General features: G+C 42.7%; 1 protein-coding gene across 3 annotated transcripts in view; it reads left to right on the top strand.

The window, feature by feature from the left end:
• akap12b (A kinase (PRKA) anchor protein 12b) overlaps window positions 1–23031 on the top strand; it is a 59928-nt gene that overhangs the window by 33645 nt on the left and 3252 nt on the right. For 2 of the 3 annotated variants that reach the window (XM_086189912.1, XM_086189913.1), the window contains exons 2-3: window positions 855–930; window positions 19603–23031. The exon at window positions 19603–23031 is cut by the window's right edge and continues 918 nt beyond it. In XM_086189912.1, the coding sequence (XP_086046038.1) occupies window positions 855–930; window positions 19603–23031 (3505 nt within the window). Of the gene's footprint in view, window positions 1–854; window positions 931–15269; window positions 15527–19602 lie in introns of those variants that run through there. The other variant, XM_086189914.1, reaches the window with a different exon arrangement.

Genomic DNA, 23031 nt, shown 5'->3' with positions numbered 1-23031 from the left:
CTCCCCAGTATGCAAGTACATACAGCTGTAGCATCTGCTTTAGCGACCAGGTAAGCTAACCTGCTAAGACCCTACTGATGGTTCTTGTGTCTTTGTTTAGGACTGACAAATCCTCCTATGTCGCCTAAGCGCAAACATGAACGCACACATTGCATGACATCACCCACATGAGACCTACCACCAGATGACTAACCCCTCTGTCCATCCCCTCTTCCTTCCCCCCTCCCCTCATTTCCTTTCTCTCATCTTTTAGCACATCCCTGTCGCATGTCCCAAGCAGAGTGTCGCCTCTATGGTGTCATTTTCCGTGTCTTTTCCTGGAGGAGTTTGCGCCCCTGGGAAAGGAGCCTTGGTTGTCCATTAGTTAGATTAGCGGCTCAGTGGGGAGGCTCTGGTTCCCTCTCCCCTGGATGGGACAGACAAAACTCTGGACAGCTTGCTATTGTACAGCTGTCAGTTGTGGCTGGTCGCTGTCGGACAAAAGCAGTCTCTCAGGTCTCAGATCCTCTGATTAGGTTGTTGTGAGTCGGGATGCATCTTTTTAAATTGTTAGCATACTTTGTGAAAAGTTGCCCTCTTCAGCATTGGTATGATGTTCATAACCTGGTGCTTGGTTTAGCACAGAGGGAAACAGGTAATCAGGCCCTTTGTAATAAAGTCTAAAAAAAAAAGTAAAGAAATACTGATGGGTCAAACCACACCCATCATTAAATGTGGCCCTCTAAACCACACAAAAGGGCTTCTGTAGTGTTGGGTATCTCCATGCAAGAACGTATATTGCAAAGATTACACACACACACACACTTTCGCAATTTATAAAAAGTATGGTAATACTTCATCCTTTGTCTTTCCAGTCTCTGCAGAAGAATGGGCAAATCTCCAGCATGACCAGCTTGAATGGACACTCGGAGGACAACACACTGTCAGAAGGTGAGTGTGTGTGTGTTTGTGTGTGCGTGTGTGTGTGGGTTGTGTCCATGTTGTTTATTTATAGAGTTTGGTATTAAGGTGCTGTTCCTGTGGTTGTTTTAGTAAGTAGCGGTAATGTTTGTGTGTGTTTGTGTCTGGGATTTTGTGCTGTTTCTTCAGCGGTGGCAGAAGGTAAGCTTGTTTGTGTGGGGTCAGTTTTCAGTGTGTGTGTGTGTGTGTGTGTGTGTGTGTGTGTGTGTGTGTGTGTGTGTGTGTGTGTGTTCAGATTCTTGTCTGCAAATGCCTTCATGGCTCTGCTTGATCCTAAACTAATCCCTTTTGCCAGCCTAGTAGAACACCTACCCTCAGCTTTTCACACTGGACAGGAGTAAACACACACACACACACACACACACACACACACACACACACACACACACACACACACACACACACACACACACACACACACATGCAGCTAACAGATGTGCTATTTCACATATGCTTGCTCAGTAGATTTGTACATGGGTGCGTGACTGTGACAACCTCCAGTCCAGTAGGTGGCGGTGTGTATGGACATCTGAAAGCAGTTCACCTGACATTATCATTGTGGGAAGAATATTCTCATCACATTACATCAAGCAATTACACTCAGATTCATCAATGTAGTCTCTCAAGGCAGGGCTTTGTCACTCGGGAGAGGGTGCCATGGCGGCGATCAGTCTCTGTTACTCTGAGAAACAGCAGAATGCTAAAATGCTACATGCTAAACTATAATGTTTTTGCCTGAGAATAAAAAATTGCTTGGGCAGCACGGTGGTCCAATGGTTAGCATTGTTGCCTCACAGCAAGAAGGTTCCAGGTTCGAGTCCCGGCTTGGATCTTTCTGCATGTTCTCTCTGTTCCTGTGTGGGTTCTCTCTGGTACTCCAGCTTCCCCCCACCATCCAAAGACATCAAGAGGGGACGAGGCTGATTGATACTCTAAATTGACCGTAGGTGTGGCTGTGAGTGTGAATGGTTGTCTGTCTCTATGTGTTGGCCCTGCAATGGACTGGCGACCTGTCCAGGGTGTCTCACCCCCCGCAACCCTTAATGTAGGAATAAGCGGAAGACAATGGATGGATGGAAGAAATTGCTCCCCGCACTGTTCAGGGACCGATCCAGGAATATTTTGAAGGCTCAGCCTCGTAACTAGGCCCTACAGTTTGAGGTTGTTATTAAGCTGTTTCTTGTTGTACTGCTAACATCATCTTGAATATTCTTCTTATCTTTGTCCTGTTCATGAACTCAGAACTCACTGTTGAGTAGAAATCTGAGAAAATTATTAACCGGTAATAAATTGAGAAAAATTTATTTTCAGGGAAATAAACACATGCCTCATCTTGCCTCGCCCCTCCCCTGCAGTGCTCGCCTATCTCCAGAACTGCCTTTGTTTATTTTCTTTGCCATTTCTATTGTGTCAACCTCAATCTGGGAGGGCTGCAGGGGTGTGTACGCCCTCCCTAAATATTTATCAGGCCGTGACCTGGGCCCTGCACAGAGCAACCTGCGCGCTTCTTAATATGTTCTGGCCCAGGGGAAAGAGTAACCCTATACTACTTATAACACAGAGAAATACCTTGTATCATTCTTCCAAATAACCTGTTTAATGAAGTGATTCTGTCTATTTGCAGAATAACATGATACCTTCTTCAGTGCAGTGCATGAGCCGATGTGACAGGTACCAGCCTGGAATGACTAAAACAATTTATTATCACTGCAACTTTATCAATACTGGATTTCTAAGGCTAGACAAATAAATAGAAGTCCACAGCATTTGAATAAAAAAAAAAACTATTGTAAATAACACTACAAGCTCGTTTGGTTATCATTATTGATTATGAAAAATAAAACGCAGCAACCAAGCAAGACTCACCACTTGGCGGCCATGTTGGAAACCCCTCAGGGCAGTTTTCGTTGTCGTCGTCATCCTGCGCTTATCCGGTTGGTCCGGGTCCCGGGGGCGGAAGCCTCAGCAGGGGCCTCTGGGCAGTTATTATAAGTAAATAAGACCAGGCTCCAGGGCTGGACGATACTGGGAAATGACATCATGATATTCAGAAGGCTGTTTTGATCTATTCTGATGTCCATCAAGATATCTGATCAAATTAGGAAAATCACATGTCAGTCGATTTTCCAAATTTGGTCATCCTCTTAAGATAATTGCCTTAATCATTTTTTGGGACTTTTTTTTTTTTTGCCTAAAACAACTCTTTATGATGTTTTGTCTCCAGTTTTTTGTGTTTTCTGTAAAACTTCGGCAATTATTTTAAGAAGGCGACGATATTGATTTTGCGTCATAATTGTGTGACACTACGTGCAAAAACCTGACTGACTATTCTGGTTTTAACACTGATTTAGGGAGCAAAACTGTGTGAAAAGTCAACAGTACGATATAAGGTTTAGATGTGATATTTGATGTATTAATCAGCTCTGTCAGGCTCCTTCTTTCAGTGGTTACTGGTTCATAAAACTGCACGTATGGTCATACCTGATTAAAAATGTTTCTGCCCTAAATTGCTTTATGGCTCCAAATTCTGTCACAGCTCAGTTGAGCGTGATGTCCCAGGGCTCAGTTATTCAGCCCACCGACGTAGTTATCCGGTTTTGTTTATATTAAAGTAATTTTAAACTGGTTTTAGAGAGAATAGATCTTTTTGTGTTAGCCCATATCCATCTGCTTTGGTTGGTGGATGTGATATACCATGTTATCAGAGATGATGTACACACATGTACACACGGGAAAAATATGAGTCTACTCTAGTCAATTAGACCTGAGAGGACTGGAAGCTCTTACTGACCAAGAACCTGCTGACCATTATTGGCATCAAAGAGCACTTTAGTGGCAAACAACAAAAGACGCGCAACAGAAGTGAAGTTGTGAAAAAGCTTCAAGGCTGCACATTAAAGGAGTGAAAGGGAGTGAAAGGAAAGGAGGTGTATGATGGGGGTGGAGGAGAGAAAGGTATGAAAGGGAGTTCACATCTCAGCACTGCTCTACCTCTTGTTCCGCACTGATAAAGTCAGCAATGCATTGTGGGAGACAGGAAGAGAAGTGGAATCTCTCTGATAAAGACCAGAAAAAAAGGGAGAGACAGGCTGCACATGAAAGGACTGACACATGAGTAGAAACACACAACTGGAATATGTCTGACGTCTTTAGCCGTGTGTTTACGAGTGAAACGGCAAAACCTACACAGGTCACACTCTCGTCTTGATATTGTTTGACTCTGTTAAGAAAAAAAGAAGCAAAGAGGAGCTTTTTAGGTTTCAGGAACAGTATTTTATCTATCATCTGTCATGGGATGTTGAAATTGTGGAAGGTATTTGTTTATATTGGCATCAAAATAAGAAGCTCGCGTGCTGCTATATTTTCCAGTGTTTCCGACAGCAGTCGACCTCTTTGTGGATACACATGTTGAATCTTTGGTTCACATGAGGTAACTGTGCCCTGCGAATGGACAAGGACATTCTTCTCAGTACTTTTCAGTAGTTTTAACAGTTTCAAACACTGAAATTTAGACCCAGAGATGCTCACAAGTTCTTGCAAATCGAACTTCCATCAACTTTCCCCAGTTTTTCAAGTTTAGCTCTGTAGTTCTGCCACTAATCCTAGGCATGTTTTTAAAATGAACACCAGGAAATGATTGCACTTGAACACACAGGAATTATAGCTGTTATGATGAAGCCTGCCCTTGAAAAAACACATTTTTACAAAAACATTCAGTGATCAGCAATCTAATTCATTTTATTTCCAACAAAGCTGATAACATGCTAATTTACAGCTGTTGTAGCTCAAATTGACGTAGCAGTAACATGGATGAATTATTGTCAATGTGGCAAAGCCAGCACAAAAAAAAAAACCAAATTAATGAATAATACTCAGCAAACCCTAATCTAATCCTGTTAATGTCTCACAAAGCTCATAGCAAGCTAATTTATAGCTGAGGCTGCTGAGCTAACGTTAAATAAACAAAGCAACCAGCCGGTGGTTGCACAAGAATGTAGAAGAATTTATAGTTATGGCAAAACTAGAACATGAAAACACATTCTTTTTAAATACTCAGTGAACAACAATCTGATGTGGTTATTGTGTCATAATTTATTGGCGCGCTAACATGTAGCTAATGCTGCTAAGCTAATGTTGAACGTGTTTGCTAACCTCCAAGTGTCTGAACGTTGGAAAATTTCTCAAGTGCCTGATAAAGTTTGATGTGGTTGATCTAGCATCATTCATTTTAACATCACAAACACTGGATATCACTCCTTAATGTTAATGTGCCAAATAAGGTTTATTCACAAGTCTCAAGTCATGTATGAGCATCTTAAATGTGACTGGAGTCACTGATGTCCATCAGACAGGTGTGTTTGAACCTTTTTGGAACTTGTTGGGCTGACAAAGCACCAGCAGAAATTCACTTTTTTTCACCAGTTGACTAGACTGAAACGAACTGAATCAATAATACATGGAACTAGATGTTTGAGGGGAAGGCTGCTCTGGTGAAGAGACGAGAGAACTGTGCTGGAGCTGGGAGGAGTAAAAATAGATGAGGATGGAGTCATCCATGAATGCTGCAGCCACCTATTTCATCAGTCAGACAGGAAATGCAACATTTCTTCAAGTTTAATCAACATATTAAAGCTTTAATTACTGTCAGAATAACACTTCTACCCCCAACTATGAAATATGTTTTGCTAAAGTAGAAGCTATTAGCAACAATGACTACTCTAATCAGCTGTTCTTTGCAAATGCCTGCGTAGATGCATGTGTGTGTGTGTGTGTGTGTGTGTGTGTGTGTGTGTGTGTGTGTGTGTGCGCGTAGCTACTTCCAGGCGTGTTGGTTCATAGGTGCAGTGGGAGTCCAAAGAATGACGCAGATGATGTAATTCACTGGCGAGAGTTTTGCTTGTCCCTCCCTGACGGCTTCAGGCTGCAAGCGAAGTCAGATGTAGATTTGTGGGACACGAGAGGGAGAGAATGCTGACGGTGTGAGATTTGTCAGTGTGTGCAGTCACTTCAATTTATTTGTAGGACTCCTGGACACTAGTTATAGATCCAGCACTGTGTATGTGAACAGAGCGTATTTATTTTCTATTCGTCGATGGGGCAGATAGGTATGTAATTAGTTCAGTAATCTAGATCTAAACGTGTAGTTTACAAGTGGTTAAAACTTGATTTTACATCAACACAAAATCACTTTGTACAAATTGAATTACCTTTTAAAAGCTGAGAAAATAAAGTCTCTGCCTCAGGTTTTGGCAGCTTTTTCTCATGTAGGACAAATATCTTCTAAATCAGCTGCCCAGGATAACTTCAGTTTTCTGACAGTTTGAAGAAGAAACATTGACTCAGTTGATCAAAAGATGATTAATTGATTAACCAATATATTGATAATGAAAGTAATTTGCAGCCCTTTTTTAAATTGATTTATGCAACACATTGTTTTATGTACTTTATGAGCTAAAGGATGCAAAAAGGAAAAAAATAGATTGACATACAGTATCTTAACAGCAAAAAACCCAACTGTGATTGTTAATGTTAATTATGGCGTGTTTCCATTTAGATATGCTAGAACCATGATATTATTGAGACTAAATAAATTGGGAAATATCTGATTTCCACTATTAGACCTGTTAACTTGCTAAGACAAAAAGTCAAAGTCATGATACTGATTTTTGGGTCTAATTTTAGATTTAATGTTAGCGTTAGCCACGTGTAGTGGTTAAATACAGTGCATATAAGTCTCAAGGAGGGGAATCTAAGGATGGAAATATGGCAGAACAGACTGTAGTAATATGTGTGTGTAGATTTACTCAGGCTTGGCTTTGCTCAGAGGCACGAAGGCGGTTATGTTGCCAGAATGTTTCTTTTTGCTCGTGGAAGCAGCCTCTCCCTTTACCTAAGCTAAGCTATGAGATCGCTGCCAATAGAGCTTCATGCTGCAACATCATCATAACGCAGACCAGCCGGTCACTCGCTCCTCTTGGGTCCGTGCCCATATTTCCTTCACATTCCATCTGACATTACTCATTACACTTTCCAACACAGATGATCTTGCGTGTTTTTTTTTGTACTCTGCTCACACTACCTGGAGCAACGGTTGTGTCCTTGGGTTTCTTATACGTGAGCAGATGCTTCAGACTTCTGCCAGACATCAGAATGATTTCTCTTCCCTGTGAGCGGGGAAGAGATCCCAGAGGAAACCGTTAGGGAGGCAGTTGGAGACTGGAGTGCTTGAAAGCCCCCAGTCCCTCAAGATCCATCATTGTCCAGTAAGTACCTCAATTATGTTCATCTGTGCGGCATGTTTTATTTAGCCATTTGTTATGAAGAGGGTGCTCTGAGGATACTCTTCAAGCCAAGAGAAGATAGGAGAACTCTATTAGAAAGCCGTCATTTATCAGTTGCTGTCAAACTGATTAAACTGGAGCCTTTTCTTCTGCTCAAACATGATGTGCATCTGTATCTTTGTTGCTGGAGGACAGTGATGCAGGTCAGAGTCAGCGTCAAACCACTAAAATGAAAGTTTCTCACCAACTACATAATCAACTGGACTAATGGCCTTTGTGTAACAGACACCAAACATCACCTTTACTTGCCATCCGCAGCAGTTCTACTGATTAATGCTAGCATCAGCATGCTACTATGACCCGATCTGAGTCATAGAAGTGAGTCATGTATGTAAGTAATAATCCAGAGTCGTCCCTCATCAGAATCCTTGTCTCACTGAGAATGAACTTAGCAATTATCATCACCATAGCAACCTGTAACAGTTGTATCCTTCTTGCCGATTCTGGGACACCAGACATCAGAAATCTGCACCCTCCAAATCTGGGGATTTCTTGTAAACCAGTGAGCTCCTCTGACAAACAAATCCACACGTGCTTACATTTTTAATTTTTTTTTTTCCAGTTACGGATCTCAGATGAAATGCTGCTCGGCCCCCGCGGTTCTCTGAGAGAAGCTGTAGACGTTGGTCACGATTAAGGAGAGAGCTTTGGAAATGTCACCTCCGCCTCACACTTTGAAACCCTTCGATAGAATTATGAGAAACATTAATTGATTAATTGGAACGCTGCTCCAAACCGAAGTGCTCCCCTACATAGTTTGGATAGCTCATATAATAATTTTCATCAAATTCTAAATGTCTCTGGACATTTTCATTTGTTTCAATAAATATTTGATGGATGCACTTACAGTTCCGATGTTTCAGAGTTTTTAAAAGGAAGAAGAAGCAAGTTAACCAACGACTGAAGTCAACCTCTATGTTTTCCTTTTCTTGCGGCACTAGAAACGAATGCATAGGGATAAAAGATGGATGAGCAAGGATGGGCTTCAAACAGTCTGGTTAATTTTTCAAAGCAAATCTGGAAATCAGAATCCGTCCCTATGATAACATTCCGAGATCCGAGACGCTGGCATGGCTTTTCCTGGATTTACATGTGCTAACAGAACGAGTACAAACTAACTTTTTAACGCAACAATGAAGACGTTACAAACGTTATGCATCTAAAACTGTCTGATATGTAACACCACTCCCAGAAAATGTGAGGAGTGATGATATATTGGCATGTAAATTTTTGCAATTAAGGCAATTCTGAGTGATAAATAACTGACCGATGGCCCAGACAAGACGACATGCAGGTTTTTTAATAGTCTGATATTTTTAGTGGTCATACCAGAGCTTCCACAGTACAAAAACTTCTAAATGTCTAAAAGGAGGGCGTCCCAAATAAAGTTCAGGAACTAAAGCCACAATAATGCTCAGCTGTCTCTAGAGGATTGCTCTGGGTGTCCAGGACCTAAAATTACTGTAATGAGGTCAAACTCATAGTAGGCTCCCACCTCAGCTCTCCTGAGGACTCCCCAGGACCGGCTCGTATCTGCAGGCGCTCCTCTCTCATCTTTCCCGGCATCAGGGAACCTAATCTCCTCAACCTCAACCCCTAACCTCCCCCAGGCACATGGAGGATTGAGAGAATGGAGAAGGAATGTGGACCCCCCCCCCCAACACACACACACACACACACACACACACACACACACACCACCACCTCCTTCTGCTGCTCCTCTTACTAGCATTGAGACCCCTGTTACAATGCAGGGCTCCATATCTAATATAATATCGGAGATTTCTGTCTCTGTCAGTGTTCCCCAATCGTGCAATAAAAAAGAGGAGTTTTTCTTTTCTTTCCCAAGGATATTTACATCACCGAAGTTTGAACACAGTTTTATATATTTTTGTTTCTAAATGGATAGAGCTCCGGTGTCATGTTCCCTGAAGCACTGTGAAACCGTTTCTGGAAATATCTTCTTTTTGATTATTTATTGTACTTTAAGTCAAGAATATTTTGTCCAATATCATCTGTGAAAACAGACTAAAATACTTTTTTCCCATGCTTGTGGCACTAAAACAAGTCACATTTGTACAGCAATCAATAATAAAATCATCATAAGAAAGAAAATACCGGGAAGTGAATCTCATTGGTGCAGGATATTTGACCTGCTCTGCACACATTTTTTTCTATTAAAGTTCCAGACTATGATAAATTGTAGTGAAAACAAGTTTGAATTATCTCACTTTATTTGACATTTCAAGACAAATCGGATTGAAACGCTCATTTGAGATTAAATGACCCATTGAAAATGAAGAGTTTCTGAGTGTCGATGGATTCTAGCCCAGTCCTCACGCAGACCAGGGCCGTGCGTACATGCAAAGTAAAGTAGGAGAGGATCAGTCACGAGGAACATTTGCGACACGTTTCCATGAAATATTACAGCTGTTGATGCAAAATTTCTTTCAGCCCAAATCAACTGAAACATACCAATGATTTCTTTTGTGCATGCGTAACATTTCGAATGTTCCTCAAACCTCCGGTAGGGCCTCTTAAGATCGAGCGTCCCTGGTTTTTTTAAAAAAAAACCCAAAAAGAAACTAGAAGACAAGATGATGCACAAGAACAACTTGAATCCCAAATTGCTCACGCAAGTATTTCAGGAATGCAGAAACAATACCAAAAAAAAAGTGAATCCCAGTATAGCAGATGGCGAGACTGGCTACTCTGGACACGCTTTGTTATTGTGACAAGTTTAAAAGTGTTTGTAACAATCCAGCAAGTGGACCGCAGCAGCAGAAGCTCACATAGTTGACCTCCATTCAAATCCAAATCATTTCTTTTGCCCATTTTATGTATTAATTGCAACTTAATTCGCTTCGCATTAAAGACGGCTTTAGAAAAACAAGATTATAAGGGAGGGGAAAATACGTTCAAAATGCACTGGAATAGCAGTTATTAATTGGGGAGTCCTAAAACCAAACTCTTTCATTTAGATTTAAAAAGACCCAACAATTCTCCACGAATAAGCACTTTTGTGTCTCCCGGTGATAAACAAAAACCCTCTGTGCGGAATGTTGTGACCATTGTTTCCAGCAGAAGTAAATAAAAGGTCGGCACAAAAAGCACTTGAATCTGACGCGTCACAATAAGCGGCCGATTCATCATGTCGTGTACAGGAGGACGGAACAGTGTTTGGACAGAGCGTGCTGTCCGGAGTTTAGCGTAACTCAAGGAAACTGGTGAAAAGGAAAAGGAAGCAGTGATGTCAAGAAATGATTGTGTTTCCTGTCTCTACATTCTTATCTATCCCTCCGGCCCACACACAAACCAGAAAAGGGGACGGGCTCAAGAGGTTTGGAGGGGACCAAGGGGAAAGTAGTGGATTGAGAGAAGGATTAAAGAGGATCAAAAGAGAATGTGAAAGGAGGAGAAACATAAAAATAGAGAGCAGGATTGAATGAAAAATCTCTCTGATCTCGGGCTGGTTCACACACACTCGCAGCCTTCATTTCCTCTTCCTCCAATTATTTCACCATCATCCTAACTGGTTCTTGGAATTCTCAGAGCGGGAGGCCGTTTCTACTGTGCTATTGGATGATGTCATGCACGTCTTTACAGGCAACAAAAAAAAAAGCGCCTCCGCCCATTACCCCCTACCCCCAACTCATGCGTTCATTCAAGACCCCTCCTCAAACATTCCTGAAGCCAGGCACGTATTTTGATTTACCGAGAAATGTCAGGCAACAGCCGGCAAAACCTGGTCCGGTGTTGTTTAAGTACAAAATACTACATTTAGTCAGTAAAAACTACAGGAAATACATGAATGATAACCAAGTATCATGAGTTTTTATTTCCATGTTGAATGATCTTATTGTCGTAGTATTGTAGGTTGCAAAAAGGCTGTGCCGTTCTTTTAAATAGAAATGTTCCAAATGTCTCCATCCATTGTGTCACACGTGTAAAGCGTCTCAGTTTCAGCGACACGAATAAAACGTTCTCGGCGACTGTTACCGAACTCGCTACTTTTGAGGTCACAGATGGAATCCCAGCAGCGTGATCACTTTAAATATAATCGTGTGAAATTTTGGTATCGGGCGGACATCCAGAATAAAGTTAAAGACGGGAGAAAAGAACACGTGTCAAGAGTATTTACTCTTTTCAAATTTCAGCATTATCCATGGCAACACACCTGACCTGAAGAAAAAACCGGTCACACACTAAATAGACAGAAAAGTAGATCCCATCTGATTTGCTAGCGTTTGATGCATGGTTGGAAATCAAGAATTTTTTCTCATCTTCTTTTTTATTTTAATTTTTGTCAACACTAACATTTTTGTTCATAACGTGTTGTTTGATCTCATAGACAGTCAACAGTTTAACTAAGGTGGTCTCATATTCATCTTTTCCAAAACTTTAGAAGACACAAACTAAATGTGAACCGTCTCTCCTGAGTGGTTTCGGAGTTTCTACCTCTTGAAAAGTAGGATCAGTAAGGATAAATATTCCAGACGCTGCTCCGTCAACTGTACCTTTGTGTATCAATCATATGCATTTTAGCTGCATCACCTTTGACGACTAACATCTATTCCCCTTCACCTCGCTCTTTGACACCTGTTGATATAAAATATTAATTTTGAGAATCATCTGCAGATCAGTATTTTAAAATAACAGTTACGGAACCTTCAAGGATGTAAACTTACGTTTTGTGGCATCAACCAATGCAAAGCTTTGCTACATTAGCGCTGCGGGAGGTCATCAAACAGTATTTGTGTTTTTACTTCACTGTAATGAAGGAATGCGGTGGCTCTTTGGTGTCACTGTCTCTCTGGAATCTGAACTTCATTTATTCCTTACAGCTGTATTTCCCATAACAACTATAGCCTGAAGCTGTGCGCATCTGTGTGTGTGTGTGTGTGTGTGTGTGTGTGTGTGTGTGTGTGTGTGTGTGTATACGCCTCCTCTATTAAAATCTCCCAGCATGTATAGAAGTCCAGGAATGTGACTGATGTGCGTGAGTCACACGAAGGAAGAAGGGAGGGAAAAGGAAGCTGAGGGCCGACCTAACAGTGGTGGTGCTCTCTCATCAGATTCCCTTCAGTCTGATTCACCACCAATCAGCATAGTATACATCCCGCGAGGTCGAAACGAAGCACTGACGGATCGCGTAGTGAAATCTTCCTTGGATGAGTCACTGCAGTACCAGGAATCCTTACTGGTGTGGCAGACCACAATTCTTAGAGAATGACTGGATCAAGTCATAATTCATTCATAAATACGCTCCTTGGAATTGACTCTTTCACCGCTCCTACTGATACAAAACTACCCTTAAAGAGAAGAAGTCATGTAAGCCAAGTATAACCTGAAAGCGCGTTCATGCAGGTGGAAAGTGTGAATGTTCCCTCTTGGAAAAGTAAGAAACTTCCAGAAAAATGGGCTCCGTAACAACACAGAAAAGTAGCAAACAGTTTCGTTGCTCACAGAAATGCATCAAGATAAAACTTAGGAGGTCACTAAGACAGCTGATGTCTGCAGCTCAAGGCTTCACTTCCCAACGACTGAAGACTTTCATCCTAAAACTGTTCTGCGCCATTGTTCTAGTCATGTTTTCAGCATCCGTTTTTTGTTTTGTTTTTGTTTTCACAGAATGCTTTTCCTTGGATTAGGAAAATTCAAATGCCGTATGAAAACATTTTTGATTGGCTCTTGTGTCTGATATTCCTAGTTAGACAGGCGTTTTCCAGCCTCTGAGTTTGGATCTTTCCCACTTCCTGTTTCTCATGAACTCACTATAATTAGCCCGTGTAGAGATGTAACGTATGACAGAGTAACTGTAATCCCATTACTTTTTTCTGTAATTAAGTGACATAGCTTTTCAAACTGCAGTATTCCCATCAACCTTTGCACAGTTGTGGTTCTCGATCCCATGGTTCCCGGCTAAATCCCTGACTCTCTTGAGTGTGGGCACGAGTCATTGAGCCAAGTGTTTATATGAAACATTTGTGTGTCTTACAAAAGGAAATAACTAACTTCAACTGATGCCTTCACTAACAGTTGGTAAATGTGCGAAGGTGTAATTTGCTTTGAATGATCCAAAAAAATGGACGGAAGAGCAGAAATTGCTGTCATGAAAGACACAGAGGGCCGTCGGCAGCGCGGTGGGCTCACAGCACAACCCCCTCACCGACTTTGATGGAACGGCTTCAAGACTTTTGTGTTATCCGGCTGACAAACGGCGCCAAAAACATTTGCCGATGTCATAATTTGCATGACTGTCCGCTTAATGGGAGAATTGGATGTAGTGAATAAATGCTACTTTTCATAAACCCTTTTATTTGAGACTGATTTTGAGGACGTTTGTCTCCGCTCGTGTCAGACATGTTTTATGTTTTGAGATCGTCTCTGCTCCTCATGCCACCTCGATTCTCCTCCTGGCCTCGTCTGTCTTTCTCTAAAACTCTTCTGCCTTTTTTTAAAACCTTCCTCGCCTCTGTCGTTCTTATGATATTACTTTATTAAAGAGCATAAAAGAAAGCTCCTATTGTGTGCCGTCCTTATTAGGTTAGGGACTTCAGCTGATATGAGGCATATATAAGGTTTGACATTAAATTGTTAACTGACATTATGTGACTCATCATCTCAGGTGATGCCGGAGCACAAAAGTTATGGGAGAAATTACTTGCTACAGGGATGGATTGTCTAGTAAAATAATGTATTACTTTTACTTTTTGATTAGCAAACTTAATGTTGAATGTTGTCTGTAATTTCGTGAAAATTAATTCAATTATCTCTCGTAACTTTTTCCTGAATATAATTTATCTGACAAGAACCGTGAAGCCTTGCATTCATGAGGCACTGGCCGCTCGTTTCAATTCAGCGGATCGGATGAAACTCGCAGGAAGCGGCATCAGATAAAGAGGGCGCGGGATGATTTGCTCCACCTGCATTTTGTGGAGGAGCGATTCTTGTCCGTCCGGTTTTGTTTTGTTGTGTTTTTTTTAAACTGATTTTATTTGCAAAGAGAAAATGTCAAGATTAATGGCTCGGGGGGGGGGGGTTGACGGTGAAACTGCTGTTTTACAACTACGGTCATCTTGACACTGTTATTAGAGGTGCGTCCAGTGTGTTTGCTGCAGTACAAATACTTCTTTTTAAAGTATACACACTTTGGTTTTGTTTTTTTTTGGAGGGGGGGGGGCATGTCAGACGGTCCTTGATTACTGCTGTTATCACCCATTTGGGAGCGAACCAGATGGAATTCACACATTCCTCCAAGACAATGCCGAAGATTACAGATCAGACTACGATGGTATTTACCTGAGGATTTATCTGCATTCCTTTTACTCCCCCACCCACTCCTCCTCAGACAAAAGCTGAATTAAATGCGTCTGTGTTGGAGTAATTGAGAAGGGTCTATTAAAATTCACAGAGGGGCAGTCGTCACCCCCCCCCCCCAACCTTCCTAAGATCATAGTTTAGGCTTTTAACTGGAGTGTAGGCGGTTCTTATATTCAATCAGAAATGTGATCATGAAAGTTGTGTGTTCCATTAAAAGCTGTCTTGAAAGTGGAGCAGAGGGGAGAAATCATGATGGGGGGAGGGGGGGGGGCCTTGTTGCTCTTTTTAATAATCTGTGAGGACACACGTGAGTATTAAGGTCAGAGGAGGAAACAAAAAACAATATGTATGCAACAGGATGGAGAGGAGACGGAGGGGCGACCATATGGAGTTTGACCATGTACAATGGTTGCTTTTTTTTTTTTTTTTTTGGAGGGAGTTAGGGGGCTTCCTTGAAAGAGCACATGATGAGCTGTAGTCATCCCGGGTGGTGAGGAAAGTAGGGGAGGAGGAGGGAGGAAGGGGGGGGGGGTCATTCAGAACAGCTGAAGAAAGGAGAGAGGGAGGTGGGGAGGAAGGGGGAGGCAGGGGTGGTCCTAACATGACATGTGTGTCAGTCTGTTGAAATGTGTGTGGGGAGCTTGTTGGTCTGCACACACTGACGGAGGAGCGCTGCCCTCAGACTGAGTTAACCAAACTCAGAGGAGCAGAGGAAGAATTTGTAGATCCTGCTAAAGTGTGAAGTCAAGGGAAACCAGATTCCTGTTTTTGTATCAAAATATTTGTTCCTGTTTTTATATTAAAATATATTTTTTTAATCATCTTGGTAAACATTTTGATATATTTTTACCATTTTTTTCGAGGGGACTTTCTTCCAATGCTTGGAACAATTACTCTAACAGGTAAGCATGAGGAACCTCATAGTTCTCGTTCATTGCAATTTAGGTTAAAGCTCTCATTCTTTTAGAAAAAAAAATGCTCTCCCCCCCCCCAAAAAAAAATTTAATTGTGGCTTCTGCCGTGCTTAATGTTAATTTGAACCTTTGATTGTCATTAGATTTGTTTTTTGTTTTTTTTAATTGAGATAAAATTGTGTTTATGTCGGTAACTTAAAGAGCCCATGCGCGAGTCTGGCTGAAGGCATTGTTGTTCGGAGGGTGTGGTTAGAATGCAGTGTGGTTGTAGTAACACAGGCTGGTGAATTCAGCTTGAAACACAAGACTGAAGCTTCACCGTTGTTGTTTTCTCATTTTGTGAATTGTATACTTGAATTTTGATTCCTCATCTTCGTGCATCATGTGAAACGTGCATTTGCTCTGCTTTTTTTCCATCCTCTGTTCATCCATCGCACCAACAAGTACTGTTCATGACATTTGAACTGCTTGTGATCCTGAGTAAAGTTCAATTCCAAAAGAAAGCCCAGAATACCACAAACCTATCTGGTTGGGAAAAGACTTTGACGCAGTGACAGCTGCCAAGTTTGAAGATGCATTTACAGACGCTTTTTTTTTTTTTTTTTTGAAGCGGCGGGTGTCACCATCCCAGCCAACTCCCTATGTCTCGTCATGTGAAGCATTCATTAGATTAGAGTGGGATCCTAATTCCCAGTGGGGTTGTTCAGCTTAGCCGCTGAGGATGAGCTGCTGAGAGGGAGCAGAGCGAGAGGAGTGAGTATGGAATTAATTACATGCCAGGACTGATTCTTCCCCAGCTCTTATGACTGGGAGTGATGGTTCCAGTGGTGTGAGGCTGCTGTGTTTTCATTCATGAGTTCCTTTGTGGGTTTGTGTGTGTGTGTGTTTACTTTTAGTTAGAATAGCATAAATGGATTTTTCATGTATGTTCTCTACATGTTGCAACAGTTTAGATTGCAATTTAGATGATGTGTGAGAGATAAGGGAAGGGTATTATTGGGGCTGTAATTGTTGATGTGTCCCCCCGCCAGAGCCTCGGAGACACTCTGACCACACCTTTGATAAAGCGTTGGGGGTATGGGGGGGGGGGGTGTTTGGAAGGGTCCTGTCTGTGCAAGTTGGGGGGTGGGAGTCTTCTTGGCCTTTTTTGTTGCTACTGATTTCTTTTGTTTTAAAGGATTCTGACCCAGACTCCAGTAATTATGGCACGGATTTGCATATATTTGTGCAAAGTTCATATTTAGTCACTAAAAAGAATAGCAGACTTCAGCCACCCCCCAACACACACACACACACACACACACACACACACACACACACACACACACACACGTGCATTCATAGTAGTGCTGAAACAGCCACAACAGAAACATTATCTGATCTCACTGGAGACTGGGATGGAGTTATGACAATTGTGTTTTGGCAGTTGTGATGATATTTAATATGAGAGTGTGTCTTTACCACACACTCTCCCACATAAACAGACAGCAGAACCTGTGTGTGTGTGTGTGTGTGAATCCCAGATATGTAACTCCTCCTAAATTGAGTAAAAACTTTAGCCCACAGGCAGACCACCAACCCCCTCTTGTCCATCCACCCCTGTCGTCCCCTCCTCACCCCCTGCAGCCTCACCCCTAACATTCTTTCTGCTATAGTCGTTATTCAAAACACCCTCCACCTCCTCTTCTCATTCACTCCCACCCCCACCCCTCCGAAATCAAATCAGTCTTGAGATGCTCACAGTTGTGTGCCAGTGGAAAACAAGTTGAGCCAGAAAACAAAGATCAAAAAGACGAGAGAGATGCCAACAGTCTGTTAAATCAACATGGCTCCTGTTTATATTATCCATGAAGTTACTTGTCGCCATCGTCTGGCTCGCTTGCGGCTGAACCTGGCCTCAGATTTAATTGAAAACTGATTTCCGAAATTGAGATTTACCACTCAGACCTAAATGAGAAAAATTTTATGTCAACGAATTAAATTACAAGTTTGGCCTTTTAAATGGGACTCTTTGTCTTGCAGTGTGATTCAACAAGTTGCATCTACGTGTGAGAGACCCCCCCCCCCCCCCGCGGCCACGCTGCACCATGTTTAATCACGTTTATGTAAATCTGCTGAAGTCAGCAGCCACCTTCAGATTTCAAACTTCCTCTAACCTCCAGTGTGTCTTGATAATAGCAAAGTTATCCTCCCCCTTCCCTTATTTTTGGAGGCCATGGAGGGTCAGAAGGCTATTGTGTTTGCATGAGAGTGTGTCTTGGGAAGGGGGGCGGGGGGGCGAATGCATGGTCCCCCCATGCATTCGGCTGTGATGGAATTTGGGTCAGGGGGATTGAGACTTATTTGAAGGAGGAGTAATAGAGGCCTGTATTGTTTGAATGTTTAAAAAACATTTTAAGCAAGAGACAAATAACCATTACTGAGGTACTCTGGTATTTAAAGTATGTTTAGGGTATCCTAAAATAATATTCCCAAAGATACATTGCTCAAATTCCTTTAAACTTAGATCTATATTTAAGAATTGGGCGTGTCCTCGCTAAAAACAGGATGTGAAAGCTCTTTGAATGGTATTTATACATAATTTACTTTGAAAAACCTTGATGTTTCAGCTTACCTGCTTCAGTCCATTGGCAGGTAAAAACAGTTTCTATTTTGAAGCAAAGAAATTCAAAGAATGCAGTGCTACCGAGTGAAGCTTCTCGTCTATAATTTAGGTGAAGGATGTGGCAGGATTGAGGGCACACAGTTGTTCATTTACGTGTGACACAAGAACACGGGGATCTTTTATATGTACGTTTATTCGCAGGCGGGATGTGATTTTTATTTTATTTTTTACATCACATTACCATGATGAAAACAATGAGAAATACCTTGCTTTTTTTCCCCGTTGCGTACTCGTGGTATATAATGTATGCTTTTTTTTAAATCAGAGGAGGCGAGGAGGTGGTAGTTCCCACGGTGTGCATGCCTTTCAAGACTCCATATGAGTGTTTGTGCTTCCTAGAGTGTGTAATCATGTAAAGTGATATCTAGGCATTACACTGCTGGGATTGCAGGGTATCGGATGTGAGATTTTCCAGACTGTCGTGAGATCTGAGGGGAATAAGTCAGAGAAAAGGTTCATCGTCACACGCTTGTCAAAACACAGATAGACAGGACGGCCAGGTCTGATATTTGTGTTGCTTCTGTGTTTGGTTAAGAGCTGTTATCTCCCCTCAAACGTACCGCTAAACAATATAATAGAATAAGTACAACTACTCACCATAATGGTGCAAGGTTGTGCTTTTGGTCTGGTCACCCCCCCCCCTTCATCTATTCAGACTCAGCTAATCTGTTTTATTCAAATTCAATCATCTGTTTGAAAGGTATAAGTGGAATCCATCAACTCTACAGTCTGTTACACATAAGAAAAAAATGAAATAAAAGCAAACAGGTAATGAGTGTTTGCCTCTAGAGCTTCTCTATAATTTGCCGCATCTCAGTAGAACGTCTCAAACTGATGATCTTTAAAGTTGGATTAACAGTTTAATATGGTTTGAACATGTGCTTTCTTTAATTCATATTCAGTTTTTTTTTAATTATATTTCCCTCCATCCCATAACAAATGATCTTCAACTTCAAAGCGACTCGCTGCCTGTTAGATGGAGCTCACGGCTCACCAGGGGTTGAGAAACTTCTCAGGGCAATAATGAAGGGGTTGGTAATAAGGTTACTTTTGATTCTGCAATATTTCATTTGAATCCACCCTCAGGGGTTGCTGTTTTGTTTGTGTCAATGCCAAAACTTGTCTTTCTTTTCCATGTTTATATAGCAAATCTGTAGCTGGACCAAGTTGCAATTATCATATGCATGACAAAAACACAACACCTAATTATGCACAGATGGAAACAATGGTTATTTGTTTTTTTACTGGACACAGAGTGATTTAACTTGGCTGGGCCAGTGTTTTGATTTCCTCATCATTTCTCAAGATTGTTCGATTGAAAGTTAACAGACCATCGCTTTAGTAATCATAAGAAAACTGCAAAAGTATCTTACTGAAATTTTTTTTCTCATCTCTTCAGTTGGTCAACCAGATGGTGTGACTGTGGCTCAAAAAGAAGACGCTCCCGAAACTATGGAAACAATCACAGCTGAAGTGGCTCCTCAAGTGAATGGTGAGAAAGTTGAGAAAGAGTCTCCAGAGGCCAATGACATCTCTGCTGTAGAGGAGAAGGCAGCCGAGGAAAAACCAGATGACACCAGCGAAGTGGGTTTCAAGAAGATCTTCCGTTTTGTGGGCTTCAAGTTCACATTGAAAAAGGACAAAAGTGAGGAGAAAGACCCGGTGAAGCTTCTGACGGTTAAAGATAAAGAAGGGGAGGAGGTCAGTGTGACTGCTGAACCTGCAAAAGAGGAGGAGGCTGTTGAGGAGAAGATCACTGCTGATGACAAGGAGAAGAGCACCACTGAAGAAAAGGAGAAGAGCACCACCGAAGAAAAGGAAAAGGAGGTAGAGTCTCCTAAAACTGAGGCTGAGGAAAGTAAAGATACTGACAAAGCTGAGACCACAGCTGAAGGAGCTGCAACTGAAAGTACCGAAGAGGCAGTCAATGAGGAAGGAGCTGAGAAAGAAGGTGAGAGCATCGTGTCCCCCTTCAGGAAACTGTTCAGCACCGGTCTCTTCTCTAACCTGCGGAAGAAAGCCAGTGTTAAAAAGACAAAAGAGGAGGAAGAGAAGGAGGTAGCTGTTGAGGAGGAGACGGCAAAGCCAGAAGAAACTGCTGCTGCTGCTGCTGCTGCTACCGCTGCTACTGCTCCTGATGCAGAAGACACAGAGGTAAAGGCTGAGGTGGAGCAAGATACCAAGGAAGAAGCACCGGCTTCTCCGGAGGAGGCAAAATCTGAGCCTACCCCAGAGCCCGAGGTCACTGAAGAACCTCCTAAAGAAGATGAAAAGACAGAATCTACTGCAGAAGAGGAGAAAGCTCCAGCAGAGGTGACTTCTGAGGCTGAGCTGCTGTCGTCACAGGAGAAGGTAAAGGCCCAGGGAAGCCCACTGAAAAAGCTATTCACTGGAGCTGGCTTGAAGAAGCTCTCTGCAAAGAAACAGAAGAACAAGAAAGACACTGAGGCCAAGCTGACTGAGTCTACAGAGCAGGCGGCTGAGCAACTTCAAATGTCTGCAGAGTCAGAGGTTCCAAAAGTTGATAGTGGACCTTCATCTCCAGAGGAGTCGGGAGAGCATGTTACTGATGCTGAGGTGACTGAGATCGAGACAAGTCAAGAAACCGAAGGAGAAGTTACATCTGATGTAGAGAAGAAAAAAGAGGGTATCATTGCCTGGTCCTCCTTCAAGAAACTGGTGACACCCAAGAGACGTGTGAAAAGGTCTTCTGAGAGTGAAGATGAAGCCACAGGTGAGAAACAAGCCAAGTCAGCCACTTTGTCCTCTTCAGAGAGTGCTCCATTAGCAGAAAAGAGTGTTGAGGAGGACACTAAAGAGGAAAAACCGGCTGAGGAGGAGCCAAAGACTGAAAACACAGAGAAACTGGTCAGCAGCACTGAGGAGCCCAAAAAGAAAATGGACACCTCTGTCTCCTGGGAGGCTCTAATGTGCATGGGTGGGCCAAAAAAGAGGACCAGAAGGACCTCTGATTCTGATGATGAGGAGACCAAGATTGAAGAGGAAAGTGCAGCAGCAGCAGCACCCAATGGAGAGCAAGTGAGCAAAACTGAGGATGCTCTCGTTGCTTCCCAAAACACTGAGAGTGAAGGAGAAGGTGCTTCCTCCCCTGAACCTCATGCTGAGAGAGAGTCCACCTGGGACACACTGAAACGCATAGTTATGCCAAAGACCAAGGCCAAAACTGATGAAAAAGCAGAGGAGAGTCCAGAGCAAGTACAGTCAGATGGTGAAGCGCCTAAGGATGAATCAGCCTTCTCTCTGAGAAAACTGTTCCCTGGACGCAAGAAGAAGAAGTCTGAAAAACAAGCTTCCTCTGAACTGGGTTCAGGAGAAGAGGACTCTGACACCCCAGCTGTAGTTCCCCTCTCAGAGTATGATGATCAAGTTGAAGCTAAGCCGGAAAAAACAGAAGAGTCAGCACCAGCAGAGACAAAACCAGAAGAACCAAAAGAGACTGAATCAGCAGAGACTGAACCAGCAGAGGCAGCTACAGCTGCGACTAAAGTGTCCGCTGATGACAGATCCCCATCATGGATCCCAGCCATCGTTGAAGACATTGATGACAAGAATGATCAGCTGAGTGACATTCCAGAGGAAGTAGAAAGTGGCGCCACACCAAAGTCTGTTGACACTGACACTGCAGATGATGAAATCGAAGAGCCAGTCATACTGCCTCCTAGAACTGCAAATCGCCGATTGTCTACAGCTGAAGTGAAGCCTGTTGCTCCTGCTCCACGTGCAGAAACCACCCCTGTTACCCAGGGACCACAGTCAGAAAATGCAGTCCAGGTCTTGGGTGGAATTGAGTCCCACATGAGTGAAGTTCCTTTTCAGACATCCGTGGCTGTTGAAGATGTGCCAATAGAGGTAGCCACTGAAAATACTGAGTATGAACCACCAACTGAGACTGCTGAATCCACGACCAAGACCCTCCTGGAGCCACACGCCCGCAGTGAGGCCATGGCCATCTGCACTGGTTTAGGAACCAAGGAAATTGCCAAAGTAGCTATGGAGAAACCAGTAACACCCATCGTAGAGTGTATGACCATCATCACAGATCCTCAAAGTGAAGAGGTGTCAGTGGAACGAGAGCTACCAATCATGGAGGAGGCAAAGGCTACAGAAGATGTAGTGGTGAGGGCAGAGGCGCAACAAATAGAAGCCATTTCAGTTGAGCCCATTGTTGGAAGTTCACCGAGCCAGATGATTGAAATCGTAGCCGCCACAGAGAGCAAGGAACCTGAGATGGAGAAGAATGGAATGATCAACACTGTTCTGGACGAGTCTGAAATCGCTCAGACAACCACCATGATTGAGAACTCTCCTAAAGCTGAACTAGTCAACGCCATCACATCAACACCTGAAGCAGCTCTCTTCGTCCAGAGCCTTGAAGTTACCGAGCAAAGTCTGGAAACCCGAGTGGAGAATATAGATATCGAGCAACACACTGCTACACAAGAAACTTCCACTGTGACAGAAGTTATTAAAGTTGTAACCAAGGAGATGTCTTCCATTTGTGAATCCTCCAAGGCCACGATCAACGAGGAGGTCGAACCAGACATCCCTGTAGGTGCAACAAGTCAGGAGGTTTGTGTAATCACAGAAACAGTGATCCTCAGTAACCCACCCAACGTGGAAGCTGCCAAAGAGGAAGCTTCCGACGTGCTGGAAATGGCATCAGTGTCAGAGCTGGGAGATGATGAAGTAATTCAGATGGAGAATGCAAAGACTGAGGAGGCTGCGTCTACCCAGGCACCAGAGCCAGAGGTCAGTGATGTCGTTGAGGCAGCCGACGAGAGCATCGAGGAGACAGAGAGCACCGAGA

This window comes from Aulostomus chinensis, chromosome 20 (assembly GCF_037954235.1).
Source record: "Aulostomus chinensis isolate RoL2024-O1b breed Wild chromosome 20, RoL_Achi_v1.0, whole genome shotgun sequence".
Taxonomy (NCBI): Eukaryota; Metazoa; Chordata; class Actinopteri; order Syngnathiformes; family Aulostomidae; genus Aulostomus; species Aulostomus chinensis.
Note: the sequence above shows the minus strand (reverse complement) of the source record. Positions and strands in the feature narration are given on the sequence as shown.